This window comes from Megascapheus bottae, chromosome 26 (assembly GCF_031878675.1).
Source record: "Megascapheus bottae isolate mThoBot1 chromosome 26, mThoBot2.hap1, whole genome shotgun sequence".
Lineage (NCBI taxonomy): Eukaryota > Metazoa > Chordata > Mammalia > Rodentia > Geomyidae > Megascapheus > Megascapheus bottae.
Window position 1 is genome coordinate 399,319 of NC_143534.1, and position 19,408 is coordinate 418,726.

At 51.5% G+C, this 19,408-nt stretch overlaps 1 protein-coding gene across 2 annotated transcripts in view; it reads left to right on the forward strand.

The window, feature by feature from the left end:
* Nucleotides 1-3,298: 3,298 nt before the first annotated feature.
* Nucleotides 3,299-19,408, forward strand: part of Galnt2 (polypeptide N-acetylgalactosaminyltransferase 2) — an 80,967-nt gene continuing 64,857 nt past the window's right edge. For both annotated transcript variants that reach the window (XM_090318714.1, XM_090318715.1), the window contains exon 1: nt 3,299-3,484. In XM_090318714.1, the coding sequence (XP_090174840.1) occupies nt 3,362-3,484 (123 nt within the window). In that variant the 5' untranslated portion in view covers nt 3,299-3,361. The remainder of the gene's footprint in view (nt 3,485-19,408) is intronic.

The following is a 19,408-nucleotide window of genomic DNA, read 5'->3' on the forward strand; positions in this document are numbered from 1 at the left end:
AGTCCTGAGGTTTGCCTCAGCTTCCCCATTCTCCATCTCCAGCAGCTCTGCTGGGAGGCCTCTGGAAAGGTGCAGAGCTCCAGCTCCCATCCATAGAGCTCCTACAGAGTGGGTGGATCTGGGAGGCCGTCCATCCTTTGTCTTTGCTGGTGAATTAACTCTCCCTCTGTGGGGTGATCTGCATTCTTGAGTTGTCCTAAGCCAGAATGGATACTGGACACAAGTACTCAGTAGTAGTCCTGCAGCCTGTGGCTGTTTTCTCAATGAGCTGTATCTTTTAAGAACTTTATCTTCAGCTGTTGATAAATGTTCAGGAATTGTCTCCCATCTGTGCATTTTTTTTTTGCCAGTCCTGGTGCTTGAACTCAGAGCCTAGACACTGTCCTTGAGCTCTCTCAAGGCTAGCACTCTACCACCTGAGCCACAGCACCACTTCCAGCTTTTTCTCTGCATATGATGAGGAATCGAACCCAGGGCTTTGTCCACGCTAGGTGCGCACTCTACCACTGGGCCATGCTCTGGGCCCCCATCTGCGTATTTTTAAGGGAACATGCTTCTGAAATTCCAGTCAGCTTGTTAGAGTGACTGACCATGCATGCGGCTGGGCTCATGTGCCTCTGGAGGATGCAGCTCCTTCCTTGGCACAGGACACACTGTGGCAGGGCCTGTCTCATCAAGCCCACTCCAGCCTCTTTTGTCCAGGGCTGGCTCCAGTCATTCACCCAGCAGAAGCACAATGGTTTTTCCCTTGCCCTTGACTCCGACCCCCTCTCCTCTCCCTTCTAAGTAGCTTGTCTGGATACACCACTTCCTGCTGGCCCTGTTTGAGATATGATTTAAGGACTTGACTTTGTAAAAAACCTCCTCTTTCTGGCATCCTCTAACATGTTGGATCATTTTCTTCCTGGCTTTCTGGGAAGGATATTCTTCCTGGGAAAGAAGCCTGTTTGCTAACAGAAATGTGACTTTGGTGCTGTTTTGGAACCGCTCAAGGAATGCTCTCCAGAGCAAAAACATTTCCATGGAGCTGAATCTGACCATCAGCATTTCAAGAACAGGAATCACTGGTGTACATTTGTTTCCTTTTCAGTATTTGTAGACTGTTGTGGCCCAGTGCAGGCCTGGAATAAACACCTGTTGAACGATTGATGGACTGATTGACAGACAACTAGGCGATCTAGTCTAGTTGCAGCGTCTAATTCTAATTATATAGCAATATTCTAATTATTTTCACTGCAATCATTCATCAGATTTCTCTTATTTTGTCCCTTAGTTTTCTTTTTCACTTAGGAATGGTAAAATAATACACAAAAGTCAAAAGGAAGGAACATAATACACCACCAGGCTCTACACCAGGACTCAGCCACAACTGTTGCCCATATCTGTTTCTTTCTTTCTTCCCTTTTTCCCAGTCCTGGGCTTGAACTGAGGGCCTGGCCCTGTCCTTGGACACTTTTGCTCATGGCTAGCGTCCTGCCACTTCAGCCACAGCGCCATTTCCGGCTTGTGTATTGATACTGAGGAATTGGGGCTTGGTGCATGCTAGGCAAGCACTCTACCACTAGGCCACACTCCCCGCCCCGCACATCTGTGTTCTCCCTTTCTCTCCCTGTGTCTACGTAATATTCATAACTCTATACATGGGTGTACTTTTTTTTCTGGGCCATCTGAAAGTGAGACGCAGACATGAAGGCACCTCAGGCCCGAGTCCAGCAGCACACAAGAGGTCCTGCACACCTGAGCGCCTTCTCCCTAAAGCTGACTCAAAACCTGGACATCCCGCCGGGATGAGGCCCTCAGACGACCTTGTGTGGCGGAAGGGCGCGGAGAGGCAGCCTGTCCCCAAAAGGCCGCGCTCCGTGCAGGCATGGAAGTGTGCCCGCGAGGCTCCTGTGACCGGCGAGGCTCCTGTGACCGGCGAGGCTCCTGTGCCCGCGGGGCTCCTGTGCCCGATGAGGCTCCTGTGCTCGATGAGGCTCCTGTGCCCGATGAGGCTCCTGTGCCCGCAGGGCTCCTGTGCCCGATGAGGCTCCTGTGCCCGATGAGGCTCCTGTGCCCGCGGGGCTCCTGTGCTCGCGGTGCTCCTGTGCCCGATGAGGCTCCTGTGCCCGATGAGGCTCCTGTGCCCGTGGGGCTCCTGTGCCCGGCGGGGCTCCTGTGCCTGCGAGGGTCCTGTGCCTGATGAGGCTCCTGTGCCCCAGAGGCTCCTGTGCCCGATGAGGCTCCTGTGCCCGATGAGGCTCCTGTGCCCGCGGGGCTCCTGTGCCCGGCGGGGCTCCTGTGCCCGGCGGGGCTCCTGTGCCCGATGAGGCTCCTGTGCCCGCGAGGCTCCTGTGCCCGATGAGGCTCCTGTGCCCGATGAGGCTCCTGTGCCCGCGAGGCTCCTGTGCCCGATGAGGCTCCTGTGCCCGCAGGGCTCCTGTGCCCGATGAGGCTCCTGTGCCCGATGAGGCTCCTGTGCCCGCGGGGCTCCTGTGACCGGCGAGGGTCCTGTGCCCGATGAGGCTCCTGTGCCCGGCGAGGCTCCTGTGCCCACGAGGCTCCTGTGCCCGATGAGGCTCCTGTGCCCGCGAGGCTCCTGTGCCCGATGAGGCTCCTGTGCCCGGCGAGGCTCCTGTGCCCGCGAGGCTCCTGTGCCCGATGTGGCTCCTGTGCCCGATGAGGCTCCTGTGCCCGATGTGGCTCCTGTGCCCGCGAGGCTCCTGTGCCCGATGAGGCTCCTGTGCCCGCGAGGCTGTCACCTCCGTCCCGCTCTGAGGCCTGGAAGCTTCGAGCGCGGCCAGGGCGCGGGCGCGGGGGCCCCCGGCGCGCAGAGCCCGGCGCAGCAGCCTCCTCCCCGCTTCAAGCTGGGCTACAGCGCCCTCCGCCCGGCGAGCGCGCGCTGGGGCCGCGAGCCGGGGATCCGGCCCGGGGGCGGCTCCGACGGGCGGCGGTGGAGGGCGGGCAGGGCGTCCGGGCAGGCGTGCGCGAAGGGCCCGCGCCCGTTCCCACCGCGCCCGGGCCGCCCCGCCGAGCCCCGCCGAGCCCCTGCCGCCCCGCCAGACACGCGGAGCGCGGCGCGCTCGAACCCAGCCGGCCCGGGCGCGCCCGCGCGGCGGCCACCTGCCACTCACGCGGGCGCCGCTGCCATGGAGACGAGGCCCCGCCCCGCGCGGGCCCCGCCCCTCCGCGCCGATTGGTCGCCCTTTGCTCCCTGACCCCGCCGCCGGGGCCGTCGCTTCCTGCCGGGCGCGAGCGCCGCCCGCCCGCCGCGTCCTCTCGCGTCGCCGCGCCCCCGCCCCGTCCCGTCCCGCGCCGCCCGCCGCCGCCGCCGCCGCCGCGCCGGCCAGGCTGCGCTCCCGCGGCCGCGCCGAGAGGGAGGATGCGGCGGCGCTCGCGGATGCTGCTGTGCTTCGCCCTGCTGTGGGTGCTGGGCATCGCCTACTACATGTACTCGGGGGGCGGCTCCGCGCTGGCCGCGGGCGCGGGCGGCGCCGCCAGGAAGGTGAGTGGCGCGCGGCCTGCGCGGCGCGGGGCCGGAGCCCGGGCGGGCCTCGCGGCCGTCCCGCGGCGGAGTTCCGGGCCGCCCGGGGTGCGGGCTGTGGGGCCGGGCGGGCGCGGGGCCCGGCGCCAGGTGTCCCCTCAGCCGCGCCCGAGACTCCGCGGGCCGAATCCCCGGGCTCGGCCCCGCCGGCGCCCCGCCTCTGGGGTGAGAACGGCCGCCCCGGAGCTCGGCCCCGGCCCCGGCCCGCCGCCCGGCCGCCCGCAGGCGCTCTCCCCGCCGCTGGCCCCGCCGGGCGCGGGGGCCCGGCGCCCACGGATGGCCCCGCGTCCCGGGCAGTCCCGCCGCCGCCCAGGCCGGACGGGTCGGGCCACCGGCGGCTCCTCGGTTGTGAAAGCCGTGCTCCGTTTCCAGACTCCCGGAGGGAGCCCCGTTACCGGGCCAGTGAGAGCTCCCGGGGCGCGCGGCCGCCGCTGGCGGGGAGGTGGGGTTCGGGGCAACCTTCTGATAGGTGCAGCCGGCCGGCCGGCGAGGGAGGAGGGAGGCAGAGGGGTCCTGGCGGGACCTCACACACTCGCCTCACTCGGAGCAGCACCCTCGCTGGCCTGGCCCGCCTTGAGCCGATGTGGTGTCACAGCTGCGTCTCCGGACTGGACCGGCGCGCGAAGCCGCTGCCGCACCTTGACCGTACAGCCCGTGGAAGCGCTCTGCGCGTCCTGCTTTTTGTCGTGCGGTTGAACTCTAGGCCTGGGTGCTCAGCTCCAGGCAGGTGCTCCACCATTGGAGCCACACCGGCCACTTCGGGTTTTCTGGTGGTTAACTGGAGATGAATCTCACAGACGTGCATGTCCGGGCTGGCTCTGAACCCTAATCCTCAAATCTCAGCCTCCTGAGTAGGATTACAGGCGTGAGCCGCTGGCACCCAGCTAAGCAGTCTGTCCTTTGAAAACCAAAGTGAGTCGTACAGAGTTTGCTTCCCAGTAGACCAATCCCTGGCATGGCTTGGGAACCCTCTGGCATAGTGAGTGAAGCCTGGCGAAACTTTCTGCCTATCAAACGAAGCACCCAATGTGGCTGCTGAGGTGGGTGCAGGTGTTGTGGAAGGCCGGGTGGCACCAGTTTTCCCAGAGGATGCTTCATTCCAGGGACTTCAGCTGGTTGTCAGTTGTTGGGAAGGTCTCTTCGTTAAGTCTTCAGACACCTGTCAGTGATTATGATCTTGATCTTTAAAAAAAAAAAAAATCCAAGACCATGTAGGGAAAGTGGGCAGTTGAACAATTGGTGACCCAGGATCCTGTGGGTGGACCATAAAATGTAATCCTAGCTGTTAGATTGGCTTAATTTCTCAGTGGAAGAAATTGTAGAAGTCACATTAATCTAGTGATTATTTCTGATACAAATAAAATCCAGAGGGAGTAAGCCCAACTGCTAGAGGAGGTGAATAGAACCCTGCCTAGAATTCCTAATCTGCTTCATCTCCTTTTCTGGATTGTTTCCATGGATTAGACTCTAGAATTCTTTACACATTTAATTCATCATGATAAAGGAATACATTTGGCTTGTAAAATAAAGACATAGAAAGAGTGGGGTATGAATGTAAAAACAATATAAGCACTATAGTTTTTTAGATGTAATGACTTACATTTCTGTGTTCTGTGCTGCTCACATTCTAGCCCATGTTCATTCTGTTTCTCCCTGCATTGACTGTTTTCATGGGCCCCGGGCTTCTGTGTTAGGCTTTGGGGATTGTCTGAGAGAGCTGTGCTAAGATTTCTGCTGCTTCAGCAGCCCAGCCCTTCCCCTCACTGTGTGCCCTGCCTGTTAAGTAACTCATCTCTAAACGGTTATTCTCTGGCAAAACCCAGAAATGCAACTCACTTGGGATTGCAGATTTAGTAAACTAAGGAGGGACTGCTGCACACAGACCCTCCCCCCCATTCTCCAAGCTGTTGCTGAGCTTGTGTGTTAAAGCAGTTTATGCATGCCATTGTTTAAAATTATTTTGTTTACATTTGTAAGTTAACTTCCTTTATTTTGCTCTTTCTTAAATGGATGATTTGCACTTCAAGGTTGCTTTTCCTTTGAGCACAATGCTTTAAATTTTAATCACACGAAGTCTCCCTGGGGTCTTGGTACCTGGGCAGCGGATGCAACTGCCTGTTGATGGAAGTATAGCTGTCTGGGGTGCAAAGGAAAGGTGCCCAGTAGGAGAACTGTGAGTGTTGCTGACAGTCCAACACCCTGCCCTTGCTTCCTACATCCGCAGGTTGGAACCCAGGGCCCACATCATTGCTCTTCCTGGGTACTGTGACTGCTTTGGAGTCTGAGTGGAGGGGTTTGAATGGGGAAAATGGAATGAGAAAACCCTACAAACTTCTGAGAATAGAGTGAGCCAGAAGTGTCATGTGTTGTCTTGAATTCTGGGAAACTGAGCCCCTTTATCCCTCATTTGTACTTCTGAAACTGAACTGATTGGTTCTTCTGTGGCTTGCATAGTGAGCCTTGAATGCCACACATGACTGATTTTTGGAACATCGTCTAGGCACTCTGCTAGTGCTGTGCCCAGCTGTGGTGTCACAGGGAGTTCCCGTTAGCTGTCAGCAGAGAAGGTTGATGTGGTGTGGAGCTTGCCTGGGGAATAAAGTCCACAGTGGTGGGGGTACTGGTGGATGTGCTGGAGCAGGAAGTCTTGGGGAGGGTTCTTGAGTTCCCTGAGTCTCCTGGGGTTTCTTCTCCCCAGGAGTGGTTGTAATTGCTGGAAGCCTCATGTTTGAGGCTGATGTAAGGCTACCACTTGAGGTCAAGTCCAGAGTGGTCCTGTGGGTAGAATAGGGGTTGGGTAAGGGGGCGCCATTCTCTGCCACCTGGGATCAATTTGCAGTCCAGAGAAAGTTCATTGGCAATTGGGAGTTGAAGTGCAGTGGGAAGACAGTAGGAGAGTACCCTGTGGCCTCATTGATCAGAGGGCACTGAAGCCTGCCTCTTTAAGGAAAATAAAGCTCTCTGTTCTGTGATGGCTGCCTGTTGGCACTCAAATACAATACGAACAGATTGTGGCCAGTAAACAGTGCGAAAATAATGAGTTCAACCCTGGGTCTTCCAGCAAAAGTGAAAATGAAGCTGCTGTACCCTGGAGTGGGGTCAACCTGCTCAGCCTGCTTGGCTATCACACTGCAGGGTGGGGTGGGAAGCCCTGGAAGCTGATCAGGGTTTTCCCAGGCATCGGACCCTCTGTTGTCTTTCCAGCCTTGCTCCTGGCTGGGAGAGCGGCGGCTCTTGGACAGAGGAAGAGGTAATTGGAGGTGGCGAGCAGAATAGCTGGAGAAGACATACACACAGGGTGGTTTGGGTGCTTTCTCATTGCTGTGTTCCTGGCTCTCAGGTCTTTGTGGAGAGGAGTCCTTTAGGAAAGATTTCAGCCCCAGATGGGGTGAGGCTGTGCCCATCATGTCCCCAGGTAAGGAGGTGGTGTATGAGGCTGCCTGGGCAGGTTGGAAGGCTTTGGTGGAGGTTGGGGAAGGTGTTCCTGGGAAGAAGTCTCCTGGTAGCCCAGAATCCACAGAAGTTGCCTTCAGCCTTGGCTGGCCACTCACCTCCCATGGGGAAGTTAGTTATTCCTTTCTCCTTGGGAAGCTAGAGCCACAAAAGTCTGGCATTGAGTCCTGTTCACTGTGCCAGTCTTTTGAACTCTGAGGCTCCACCTGTCTTTTCTCTCCTTGGCATCCATTTTCATGTTTAGCAGCTAAAGGTGAACTGCCTGGATGGCTCTGGACCTACTTCTATGCCATGTGTAGGAGTTGGTATAGGTGTGCGCCACTCTGCAGCAGCCCAGAGGTTGGGGCCTCATCCTTATCCTGAAAGATACCTTTCCTTGAACGAGTCACTGGCCCTGTGTTACTGCTGGGAGCAGTCATCCATGGTGGCAGTCTCTAGCTCCTTCCCCATGGTTTCTTGAGGAGGAAGAACCACTCACTGTGTTCCCATGCATATCTGAAGGGTTCCAGGACAGGAAGGCTTGGTGGGGCACTGTGCTACAGAACGGTTACTCCAGATGCATTGAGTGAGCAAACTTACCAAGTGACATCTTGGTAAGTTGCCCTCAGAGGGCAACTTGACCTGTTCTCTAGGGTGTAAATACGCTCTGACCTATGGCCCTGCATCTGAGCTTTAGGATTAACCCCATATGGGGATTTACCAGGAATGTGTAGCTTAGTCAAGCCTCCCCCATTCTTCTCTGTAGACCATGTACCCATTTTCAGGATGCAGAAAACCAAGCCACAGCACTAATGTGCCTTTGCTGCTGGGCCTCCGTTTCTCAGGTTTCAGAGCAAGGCAGGTGACTGGTCCAGCCTCAGTATGGGGTGAAATGCTTTTTGTTTTTGCACTTAGTCACATCTACTAGTGTGGACTTGGGAAATGTGTGTCATTTTGTACAGATCAGGTTCCTTACTGAACCTACATACTGAAATGTAGACCAGTGATTCATCTGGGCTGGATCTAGAAAAAACAAACCCTGTGTTACATAGTCTCACTCATGGGCCTGTAATTAAAGAGTGTTTGCGGCCTTCCAGGTATAGGAGCCCTCCATCTGGTGGAGTCCACTGGTTATACCGTGGAGGGTGACTGCCTGAGGCAGGCCATGTCGGCTACTCACGGCCCATCAGGCCTTTGGAGTATGTGATGTGTTGGTGATCCCTTTTGTCCCTGCCTCTCAGGAGCACCCATTAGTGGGCTCTCTTACCTCTCCTGCTGCCACCTGGTCCTTCAGGGATGACAGCTTCCTGTTCCTCTCAGGGAAGAGTGGCTTTTCTAAAGAATTACTAGGTTTCTAGAGCCCAGATTGAGACTTGCGTTTTGGCAGAGACAGAACACTTAGAGACAGTAGTTGTCCTAGTTTAGGGTTTCTCAGATCTAGCCCAGGTGACATTTGTGGCTGGCAGTTTCTCTTTGTGGAAGCCTGTTGGATGGTCTCTGCCCTCTCAGGAGAGCTCCTCTGGTCTTAAACATATGTACATGTGGGGTGCAGAATAGACTGTACTACTGCAGGCACTATCAACAGTTGTTCTTCTCTCTGTGCCTGTTCTGTGTGTTTAGAAATTCTCAGACGGAAACTGCTGCTGTGTGGTTGACAGGCCCTAAGAAAAGTCATGGCTTTTACTATTTTAAAGGTAATAAATGCTTGCAGGACATGATTGCTTTTAAAGAGTTTTACAGATTGACTCCCTGCTCTCCAGAATAGCTCTTTACCTTTCCCACAGTATCAGTGAGAAAGCTGCAGAGAAAACTGGTAAGAAGGTGGAGAAATATGCTGGGCTGCAGAGGCAGCTGTAGTTGAGGGCATGGCTGTCACTCCCTGGGCTTCCTGGATTCCTTGCTTTGGCAGTGCTCCTATCGAATGTGTTGTTGGGATGTCTGGAAGGCACCCTGAAGCCCATGCACAGTCACGAGTGCTGTGACAGTAGTGTTTGACTTCTGGGCCTGCTGGTACTTTCTCTCCCAGTTTGGAAAGGTAGTTGATGGCAATGTGGATTATATCCAAGCTTTGATCTGAGGTGTTTGTGGGACGTGACAGGGAGCTGCGGCTCAGGAATGTGGTTGCTGAGGAGAGGTATCAGTGGGAACTCATAGGCTAGATGGAGCCAGGTGTATGGCTAGCTGTGTTCTTAGGCTGGCAGCGCCATACAACATCCATATGGTAGCCAGGAATCACTTGGCCTGAGCTAAGAGTGTTGTTGAGATTCCTTGTTCATTTCCAAGGCCAAGTGCACTGAGCTGCTCTGGAAAATCAACAGGCATTAGGTAAAGGTCTACTTTCTCAGCTGATTTGCCCCATGGAAGCTTGAGAAGTTGGTGTAAATTAAAGACCTGTGTTTGGAGTTGCCCCTAAATTAAGCACACTGCTGTTAAGAATAGAGTAAGTGAAGACACTTGCATTGGTTGTTTGTCTGACTGCCATAGGTACTAGGCTCGTTGCCTAGTGTGGATGCATTTAAATCCTACTGTCCTTGTACTTCTCATGTCAAGGCCTTTCCTTTGACCCAGGTAATGAGCCTTTGCCCTCTGACCCCTTTCTCCCATCCATCCTGCTTGTCCCATGTGGTGAGCTCTATGACTGTTTGCCTTCTCAGCTTTATTTTGGTCATCACTAATTGTGTCTTCCCTTCTGATTATTCATTTTTATGAACTCAGATGTCACTTGATAAAATACTCTATTGTTTTATATACTGATAGGAAAGAAAAAAATGCTTCCATTGAACCAAATCACAGTGGTTTCTTAGCAGCTAACATTTTTATTTTCTGCTGATTGAAAGAGCTCTTTCAGACTTAATTAGACATCGATTTTTCCATGTATTACTTTGTGCACAAATACAAAGAAAAATAAAAGTAGGTAAGATGCTCCTAAAACTTTTCAGAGTTGACCTGCTCTGAGTCATGTTTTCCTGCTTCTCAAACAGTTGTCTACTGGGCCACCAAGAGCTTTTATATCATTTCCTAAGAAAAACCATTAAAGCACTAAAGGCTATTGGTCTTTCTGGACCCTTTAGACAGCTTGTCAATTATGTAGTTAGCCAGCCTAAGAGGCTGTGACCTGAAGAGGCCTAAAGTCAACATCTGTCCTGTCCCACATGATTTGTTTTCTAGGAATTTGAGGTTTCCGTCTAAGCTTGTGACATGCTTGAAGCACAGTTAGATGTTTGTGTTGGAGATTATACATCGTGGCCCTTGTCTTGACCTATGACATCTTCAGGTACCATTGGGAGATGTGTCTCAGTTTCTGTGATAAACTTTGGCAGGCAGCTTAGCACCTTGTCCTCAGCTGCATGAGTGCCAGTGACAGTCCCTGTGTCTGTCAGGAAACTGACCCCTTTGAATGTGAATGTCAGCTTTCACCATTCCTGTTCCTGGAGTCATAAAAAGAGAAGTAGTTTTCATAGCACCTGCTGGGCTTGCACCCATTCAGGCCTGTTTGGGTCATTTGGTCATTTGCTGGTCACTCTTCTGCATTGGCAGAATCTTCTCTATTCAGGCAGTTCCCACTCACTGCACAGGCCTACAGGTTTTCGTTTGTTCGTTTGTTTTGTGTTTTTTTTAATTTAATGTTATTTTTTTGCCAGTCCTGGGCTTGATCTCAGGGCCTGAGCACTGTTCTTGGACTTTCTCAAGGCTAGATCTCTACCACTTGAGCCTCAGCACCACTTCTTGCCTTTTTCTATGTATGTGGGACCAAGGAATCGAACCCAGGTCTTCATGCATGCTCGGCAAGCTCTCTACCACTAGGCCAAGCTCCCAGCGAGACCTGTAGTTTTTGAGAAGAGACTCGAGTGGCTCTCAGCCACACTGGGTGCAGATGGTCATCTCGTTGGTTCCTGTATGTTCAGTGAATGGTCTGGTTCTTTCCTTGGCTTGGAAGTACTGCAGAGGATTATCATCTCTTCCTACGGAAAGAGGTGGAATTTCTTGCAGGTTGCTTTCCAAGCCTCATAAGGTCTTGACAGGAAAACATCATTTGTTGGTTGCTTGTAAGAATTTTCTGTAAGAATTGTTTAATTGCTTTGCATTCCTCTCTGGTGAGTGCTTTTAGGGTAGAGTGTGAGTCACCAGGGTAAAGCAGTTCTCAGACCTTCACCCATAGGTCTAGTCATAATGTACAGTAGTCCTGACTATGCCCTTCTTACTACATGCCAGACATCTCTTCCTTGTCCTCAGTATTCTTGCTTGTGGTCACAAACTACACTCTAGAAGACATGGGTGACTTGGAAAGCAGCAGTGGGAGACATAAATATATTTGACCCCTTTTTGCTGAGGATCTTACCGCAGACCCCCATGCATTGCGTTATATTTGTAAATGAGAGATTTTGCAAGGATACCACCACTGCATTATTTTCTGTAAGGTGTAAAAATTCTTGTTAACTTGAGTTTCTATCATCTTTGTGTCTGCATGTTTACAAGGCTTAGAGTTACTGCTCACTTACCCAGCTTCCCAGGCGGGATGTCAGGTAGGCATTCTTTCTCCATTCCCAATGCAGTTTCTGGCAGACCCTCTGCTACCAGGTCTCCCCGAAAGTACTATTGCAAAGCTGTGCTGGAGGTTGAATGTTCTACCAGCTACTGGAAGTCTAACCTGGCTCCCTGGCTTTCCAGCCTGTCCCTGACCATCCATGTCCAAATAGCAGGCTCCTGCTGTGGATGCAGAGCCAAAGCTCCAGACCTGGAAGGTGCTGATTAGGGACCAGTGATCATCTACTTCATCAAAACTGCTAATGTAGGCTTGAAAGAAGTTGGGAGCCTGCAGTGGAACCGTCTGGGTTCTTGGGTGGTCTGAGCTTCAGACACAGGGCCTGGCATCACAAACAGGCTTCCCGAATCGTTCATAGGGAACTAAGTGCAGCAGTGTTGCTGAGATTGCTCTGTGTGCAACTGGGTAAGAGGATGCTGCACACTGATCTGCATTTGCCCAGGAAGACTTGAATCAGATAGATGTCCTTTGTCTTAAAAAGGAGACCAACACAGATATCCCCAGAATGGGGATAAATATTACTTCCATCTGTCATCATTGCAGCAGTCTTATTTTAAGGAGCTTTTTTCCCTAATAGGTGGTGAAGGGCACATGGCTTTGTTTGCCTGCAGTGGCCCAGAAAGGTGTGTCTGATGTATCTGATTGGATAGTATGCTTTTTTTCTCTCCCAGTGTTGGGAGGCGCCAGCCTCATGCCCAGGTGTGTCATATTTGTTTGGAAGCATAGTGGTCATTAGTGCTGTGGGTCCTTTTGTTTTAGGGGAGTGCAGAAAGGAGGAGGGCTGTTCATTCAAGGATGGACCTGTCTCCAGAAATCCCAGGTGCAGAACCCAGGTTGAGTCAGACCTCAGGCTCTGCTGGGAATTCCTCACAGTTTCCAAGTGATTGCTTCGCCACCAGGCCACTAAGGTACTGTTGTGAGTGGTAGGTCCCAGTGCCAGAGGGTGCCATGGCAACTGTAAAGACAGTTGTGGGCCGTTTGAGAGAGTTTTGCCTCTTCCTGTCTTTGTGTCCTGATAGTTGTAGAGCTGTGCATAGGAACTCTTAATTATACAGTTGGCTCTAGAATTTTCTCCAGGGAAGGTGTGGAATTGAGGTCACCGAGTGCAGGGGCTGGGCTTGGACTCTCGCCAGGCTGCTTGGGTGTGAATTCTGGTTTTCTGGGCAGTGTTGTAGCCTCAGGAAAGTCACATAACCTCCTCTGTAGCTTCTTTACTATCGTGATGTGTAAAGTGCTCTGAGTGACACACTGTGAGTGTTAAGGTGGTGACTGCAGCAGGTGGTAGATACTGATGTAGGAAGTAGACTCCCAGCCTTCCCCGTGCCAGGACCTCTGCCTCCATCAGTCTTAGCCTCTGCAGTGCTAGGCAGGATCTCCTCCTACATCAGTCTCAGCTTTCACAGTGGCAGGACCCCCTGCATCCTGTTTCCTCCTTCAGGTGAGGAAACAGCCAAGAAGGGCCAGAGTTCCAGCCAGCTAGGGTGAACTGCCTGTTTGTCCCTGGTCTTGATGAATTGGCTTGAGCCCTTTCCATCCTATCTTCTTCTCTGGTAGTTTGTCTGAATAGTTATATCAGGATGTGGTCTGTATCTGTGTGCTGTATAATTGATATTTAAATCCTGATTGACAATTGGTTTCTCAACATCTTGAGCTGTTATTATCTGAACTTAGCATGTTATTTGAAAAACTTCTTACCAAGGTTTTAATTCGTAAACATTCTTTTAGATTCATTAGTTGAGTTTCTGGCTTGTAGGTGAGTGACAGAGAAGACAGAGTAGCAGTTGTGGCAGCAACAAAGCCCTCACCTGCAAGGCCTGAGTCCTGGCAGTGTCAGGGAGCTTAGTGTGAAAGTAGCTTCCCACAGGCCAGGTTAATAGCTGCACCTCTGGTGATGTTCGGAAGAATCATCAGGGAAAACCCAGTCATTTAGTGATGATGACTGGTATGAGGCAGGTGGTCACCTAGACCTTGCAATACTCCTGGTGGCTGGAACTTTGTCCCCATGGAAGGTGTGTAGGGCATCACCTGGCTGACAGGCTGATACAAAGGAGGCCCAGGAGGCCCCTCCTCCTGCTGCTTCTGTGCTTGTTCTTCCCTTACCCTGCCATTCTGGCTGCATCTTCTCCCCTGGGCGGGTTGCTGGGAGCAGGGCTGGTGCACTCAGCAGCTCTGGGAGGGGGTCTTCCTTTCTTACCTTTCATTCTTTTCTGTCTCCCCCTCTCTTTGGTCTTGCCTTGGATCTAGGAAGACCCCTGTTCTTGGCAAAGGAGAAGCTGAGGCACCGAGTAAGGCCAGAAGCATCCCACATAGGCTCCATTTAAAGTGCTGTAATGAGTCCAAGTGCAGTGTATGGTTCCAGGGGCATAGTGGGCAGCTGAATGAGCTGGTGGGGGGGGGGTCACTGTGTCTGGCTTTCATCACCTTCCAGGTTCATAGACACCCAGGCCCCAGGAGCTGGCCCACACTGAGCTACCCCACTCTCCATTTCCTCCCCAAGTGCCATCATCACCTCCAGCTCCTCTCCTAGTTCCTTGCAGAGCTGAGCTGGAGAAGTGTCTGGAGTGTGATGGTTTTCAGTCCCTCTCAGAGCTCTTCCCACGTAGAAGTAGTATACAAAGCTCAAAACTCTGGCCGGTGTTCAGTACACAGTTAGGAATCCCTACACAGGGACATGCATGCTGAAGTGCTAGCTTGGCTTACAGGGCAGAACAGGAACTGTGGTGACTTTTAAAGGCTGCCTGACCTTCTAAGCCTACGCTATGTTGAAATGTTTCAAGATTTAGAATCCTCATTTGGAAGCATTGATCTGTCCTTTAGAAAGCAGCCTTTGCTGTCCAGCAGTGCTCAGGGGGAGTTGAGCGGTAGACACCATTCCTTGAGAGAGCGGTGTGTCTGGACAGCTTGGGACCAGCTGTGATTGTGTGTACTCCCATGGCCTCAGTCTGTGTCCCCTGACCTGTGTTTGAGATAAGGGACTGTGCTTGCTGAGGGGGGCGGGGGAGGGGGCTCTGCTCCACCCTGTGGGATCTGAGTCAGTTTTGCCTGTTCACTTTGGACTCTGCATGCTTAGTCTCAGTTGGTCCTCATGGCCACACAGGCATGGCAGTTGCATCCTTTCTGGGTGCTGGCTTTTTCTCCAGGTGCAGCAGGAGTAATTAGGAGATATAGCATCAACTTTGGTCTAGAAATTCCACCTTGCCATTTTGGCTGTTTATCCTTTACCCTGAAGTCCTTGTGCTTCCATAGGGAGATGTGCTGTTCACACCTCAGGAGTGTGAAGATGGTGCACCTGTTCAGCTACATAGGGTGCCCTGCTAGACCCCGGATCAGGCATTCTAGGGTCTTTTAGTCATTACGTGCAGGCCTTTGGGCTCTCCTGTTGACTGGTTATTCTAACGTTGTGATCCTCTATGGAATTGTTGTTGTGCTCCTGACTTATGGGATAGAAAGAACTTCTGGGGCTTTCAGACAGGATGGAGATAGAGTTACATCTGAAATGCTAGGGACACATCCAAGGCTGTGTGTAGAGCTCCCTGGGTTCATGCCCAGCCAGTTCTCTTATCAGGGTGGACACTGCATGCAAAAAGCAGTGCTGGCAGTCTGTGGGGCCTATAGAGCCGACCTACTGAGTTAAGGTCAGAAATGTGTTGAAGGGGGCCCGGGAGTTTGGCCTAGCGGTTAAAGTGCTTGCCTAGCATGCACAAGGACCCGGGTTCGACTCCTCGGTATCCCACATGCACAACCAAGCCGGAAGTGGCAGAGACGAGACACAACCAAGCTGGAAGTGACAGAGACGAGACTGCAACAAGCGACAGAGAGTGAAAGCAAGCCGGAGCGAGCGGGGCCAGGAGCGTGAGGGAGCGAGCCTGACCGGAGCGAGCCTGACCGGAGCGAGCGGGGCCAGAAAGAGAGAGAGAAGGGGGCCAAAAAAAAAAAAAAATAGAAAAAAAAGAAATGTGTTGAAGGACTCTGCCTACCTTCATGAAATACAAAAAACAAATGAAGAATATCAAGTATTAGGATTTATCCCAGAGCATGTCCTTGATCATGTATGAGTTTGCAGTTATGGGTCATAGAGACTCCTGGGCGGAGGACTTCTGGAGTTATTTGACCAGAATTTAGGGAGATAGATGGTGGCAGATGTCACCAGACTTCTAGTTGCGAGGGTGCTGCAAATTCTCTAGCTGGGGAGCGAGATGTATGGGCTGGAATGGAAATGTGTCTGTGGAGGGCAGGCAAGGAGGACAGTGAGGCCAGAGACAGGCCCACAGAGAATTTGTCATCTCTGGTTAATCCTGGCCTCCAAGGAAAGCAACTGTGGAAGAAGTCATTCTCTCAGGACACGAGTGGCCGACACATGTAGTCCTGGTTACTCAGGAGGAAGAGATGAAGATCAAGAGTCGAAACTAACCTGGACAGACAAATCCAAGAGATTTTTATCTTCATTTAATGAGCAAAAACCCAGAAGTGAAGGTGTGGCTTAAGTGGTAGAGTACCAACCAGCCTTGAGTGAAAAAGCTATGTGGGCAATTGAACCCCTGAGTTCAAGCACAAGTGCTAGGGCAAAAAGAAAAAAGGGGGGGGGGGAGTCCTTTCCAGTGTATTGAGGGACTTTGTTTTGCTCTGTGTTCTGCCCTGCTTTGGGATCCCTTGCTTGGAGGTAACTTTTGCAGAAGGAAGATTCCCATTGCGGGCTGACTAATCTCCACTCAGTCTTCCATTAGGATGATGTGATTACATAAGGAATCAGATATAATGAGCTGCACCATGTTTGTCCTTTCATGACCTGTTTCACTTACCCCAGTGTCTTTGAGGTTTATCCATTTAGCATATGGCAGGATTTCCTTCTCTTTCAGGGCTAAATTCCATTGTGTGGACATACGTCTTATTTGTTCACCAATTGATTGACGGCTGAGTTGTTTCCACTTCTTTGCTCCTGTGATAATGCTGCTGTGAACATGCATGTGCAGATCTCTCTTGAGACTCTGTTTTCACATCCTTTGGGCACGAATTCAGTGGAATGAGGTATCATAGTAATTCTACTTTCAAGATGGTCTACAGCACCATCTTAATTTCCACTAACACGGGGCACACGTTCCTGTTTCGCTTCATCCTCACCAGTGAGTATTACCTTTTCTCTTTTTTCCTAACAGCCTCCTAATACATGTGCTGATGCCTCATTTCTCTGGAGTCCTATTGAGGGGAGGAGGTTTGACCCCATGGGTGAGTGATCATGGTGTGGTAGATGTAGTGCCCAAGGAAAGACTCCTGAGATCTTCAGGCGATCCTCCTTGGAGATGCCCAAGGAAAGACTCCTGAGATCTTCAGGCGATCCTCCTTGGAGATGCCCAAGGAAAGACTCCTGAGATCTTCAGGCGATCCTCCTTGGAGTTGCCCAAGGAAAGACTCGTGAGATCTTCAGGCGATCCTCCTTGGAGATGCCCAAGGAAAGACTCCTGAGATCTTCAGGCGATCCTCCTTGGAGTTGCCCAAGGAAAGACTCCTGAGATCTTCAGGCGATCCTCCTTGGAGATGCCCAAGGAAAGACTCCTGAGATCTTCAGGCGATCCTCCTTGGAGATGCCCAAGGAAAGACTCCTGAGATCTTCAGGCGATCCTCCTTGGAGATGCCAGCCCCAGTCAGGCAGCTCTCTGGGTGGTGCATTGTCCTGCCCAGCCTTTGCAGAGCACATTCTCTGTAGCTGTTAATCATTTGTATCAGAAAAGCAGAGAGGTGAGATGAGGTATGGAAGTCCCTTTGGTCCTTGGCCTTAGCTATTTCTCTGCTGGGAGAAATGGTCAGATTAGGAAATGCTAGTGGGCCTGTCCAGCAAGCCGAGTCTTCATTCACACTGGACTGGTGTATGTGGCACATTTAAAGAAGTAGTGGAGGCTTCCGTTAGTATTTTCTTCAAGGGACCGGTTGTGTTTTTAGTAGGTTCATTACTGGTGGTCAGAACTGCAGTGAGAGGGCCTTTTAGGCTGCTGTGGAGCAAGCGCCAGACAGACATTATGGTCTGGGGTCTCCCTCAGTTGTAGAGATTTAGAAACTCAGTCACTAATTCTACTGTTATCAATCAAGGATTGAGGTTCACATGGGTCCAAACTGTGTGATATTGCTGACTGAGAAATAACTTTTGACTGATAAGATGTCCTCTGAGGGGCTCCTGACTTGGGGGTGAAATCTCAGCAGTCCACAGTGTGGTTGGGTGAGCATCTACTTTTTTTTGGTCTGTTTCTGTTACTTCCCAGTTCTGGGGATCTTTATATGTTGAATCAGTAATTCCTTCCTTGAGTAATGGTGAATACTCATTTTTCAAATCTCTGGTATACAGTTTATCATACCAGTGTCTCAGCTCCAAACTTGTCTGTGCCTGCAGTGATGAGGAACAGATTGCCTTTGGCATTACCATACCCTTCTGCCTGGCTCCACTGTAGAGGTCTGGAGAGGGACCAGAGAGGTGGAAGCCCAAAACAGGTCTGTTTTGTCCTCCATCCAGGCTGCAGTTTTCCCAGTACTGGTTGATCATGCTCCTTAGCCTTTGAAGGTGCCAGCACCAACTGAGCAGCATCCTGGGGACCCAGGGGTCCTGCACCAGGGGTTTCTACTCTATGCTGCAAAGGCACATAAGCTCAGTCTTCATCCTTCTTTCTCCTCTTCCTTTCTTCCCTCCTTCCCTCCCTCTCCCCCTCCTTCTCCCTTCCTTTGCCTCTGGAGGAAGCTGGCTCTCTGATTCCTCTAATCATTACCTGGTTGCTAATGAATTTACTTGAATGCTCCTGTGTTGGAAAGTTTGCATAGGTTCTAGATTCTGAGTGGATCTGATTGATTCATGCCATGTGCCTTGCAGTGCTGCAGCAATCAGGGAGCAAGAATATTTTGGAGGTCGGGGGAGGAATACTTTGTGGTTGAAGTATCATTCTTGATTAAGTCAAAGTTTCCCTGATGTTCCTGGAGCTCTCAGGCCCCCTGAGAAGGTTGTAGGTATGTTTCTCTGTGGGACATTCTCTTCTCATCAGCCACATCCCTGAGTGTTCGGCAGGATTGATCCGTGTCCTGGAAGAGTCATTGCAGAAGGCTAACAGCATTCGTTCTGCTGGTCTTCTGGCTTTGTTTTTAGAGGGTGATGCTTCCAGTCTTATCCCCACAGTTTCTGTCTGTTAATGAAACTGTGGATGGTTGCTACTGTGCTTTTAAGCTACGTATATTCCTAAAAAGATGTAGGCAGCTTATTAGAAACAGTGTGTGTATGATGTGTAAGTACAGATATGTTGAAGAGTTTAAAACTGTGGGGTTATGTAATTTGGGCAGTGAGGATCAGGAGGAGAATACAGCAAAGAAAGAAGTGGACAAAAACAGTGACGGAGAAGAAACAGAGCACTTTGGGCTGTTCTTGGCCAGTCATTTCTGATATGTGTTAGTTCAGTGCTCCATGTTATCCAGCTTGATAGATTCCTGATGTCTCCAGGAGCCACTTGTACATCTGTATGTCAGCTAACACTGTTCAAGGAAGTACCTTCAGTTAAACATAGGATGTATCCAGTGTCCAAAGCCAGAGAGGACTCAGATGAGCCATATACTTAATTTCCTTGGGAAGACATTTGGTTAGCCTTCCAACTTGGTGAGAATATAAAATGGTTAATGTCCATGAGGGCAGTTAGACTTTTTTTTTCTTGCCAGTCTTGGAGCTTGAACTCAGAGCCTGGGTATTTGGACTTCTCTCAAGACTAGAGTTCTACCACTTGAGCCACAGCACTACTTCCGGGTTTTTTTTGTTTTTGTTTTGTTTGTTTTTTTAGTGTATGTGGTATTGAGGAATGGAAACCAGGTCTTCAAGCATGCTAGGCAAGCACTCTACACTAGGCCTAACTCCTGGCCCCGTGCGGGCAGTTAGAAAAGCTAGGTACAGG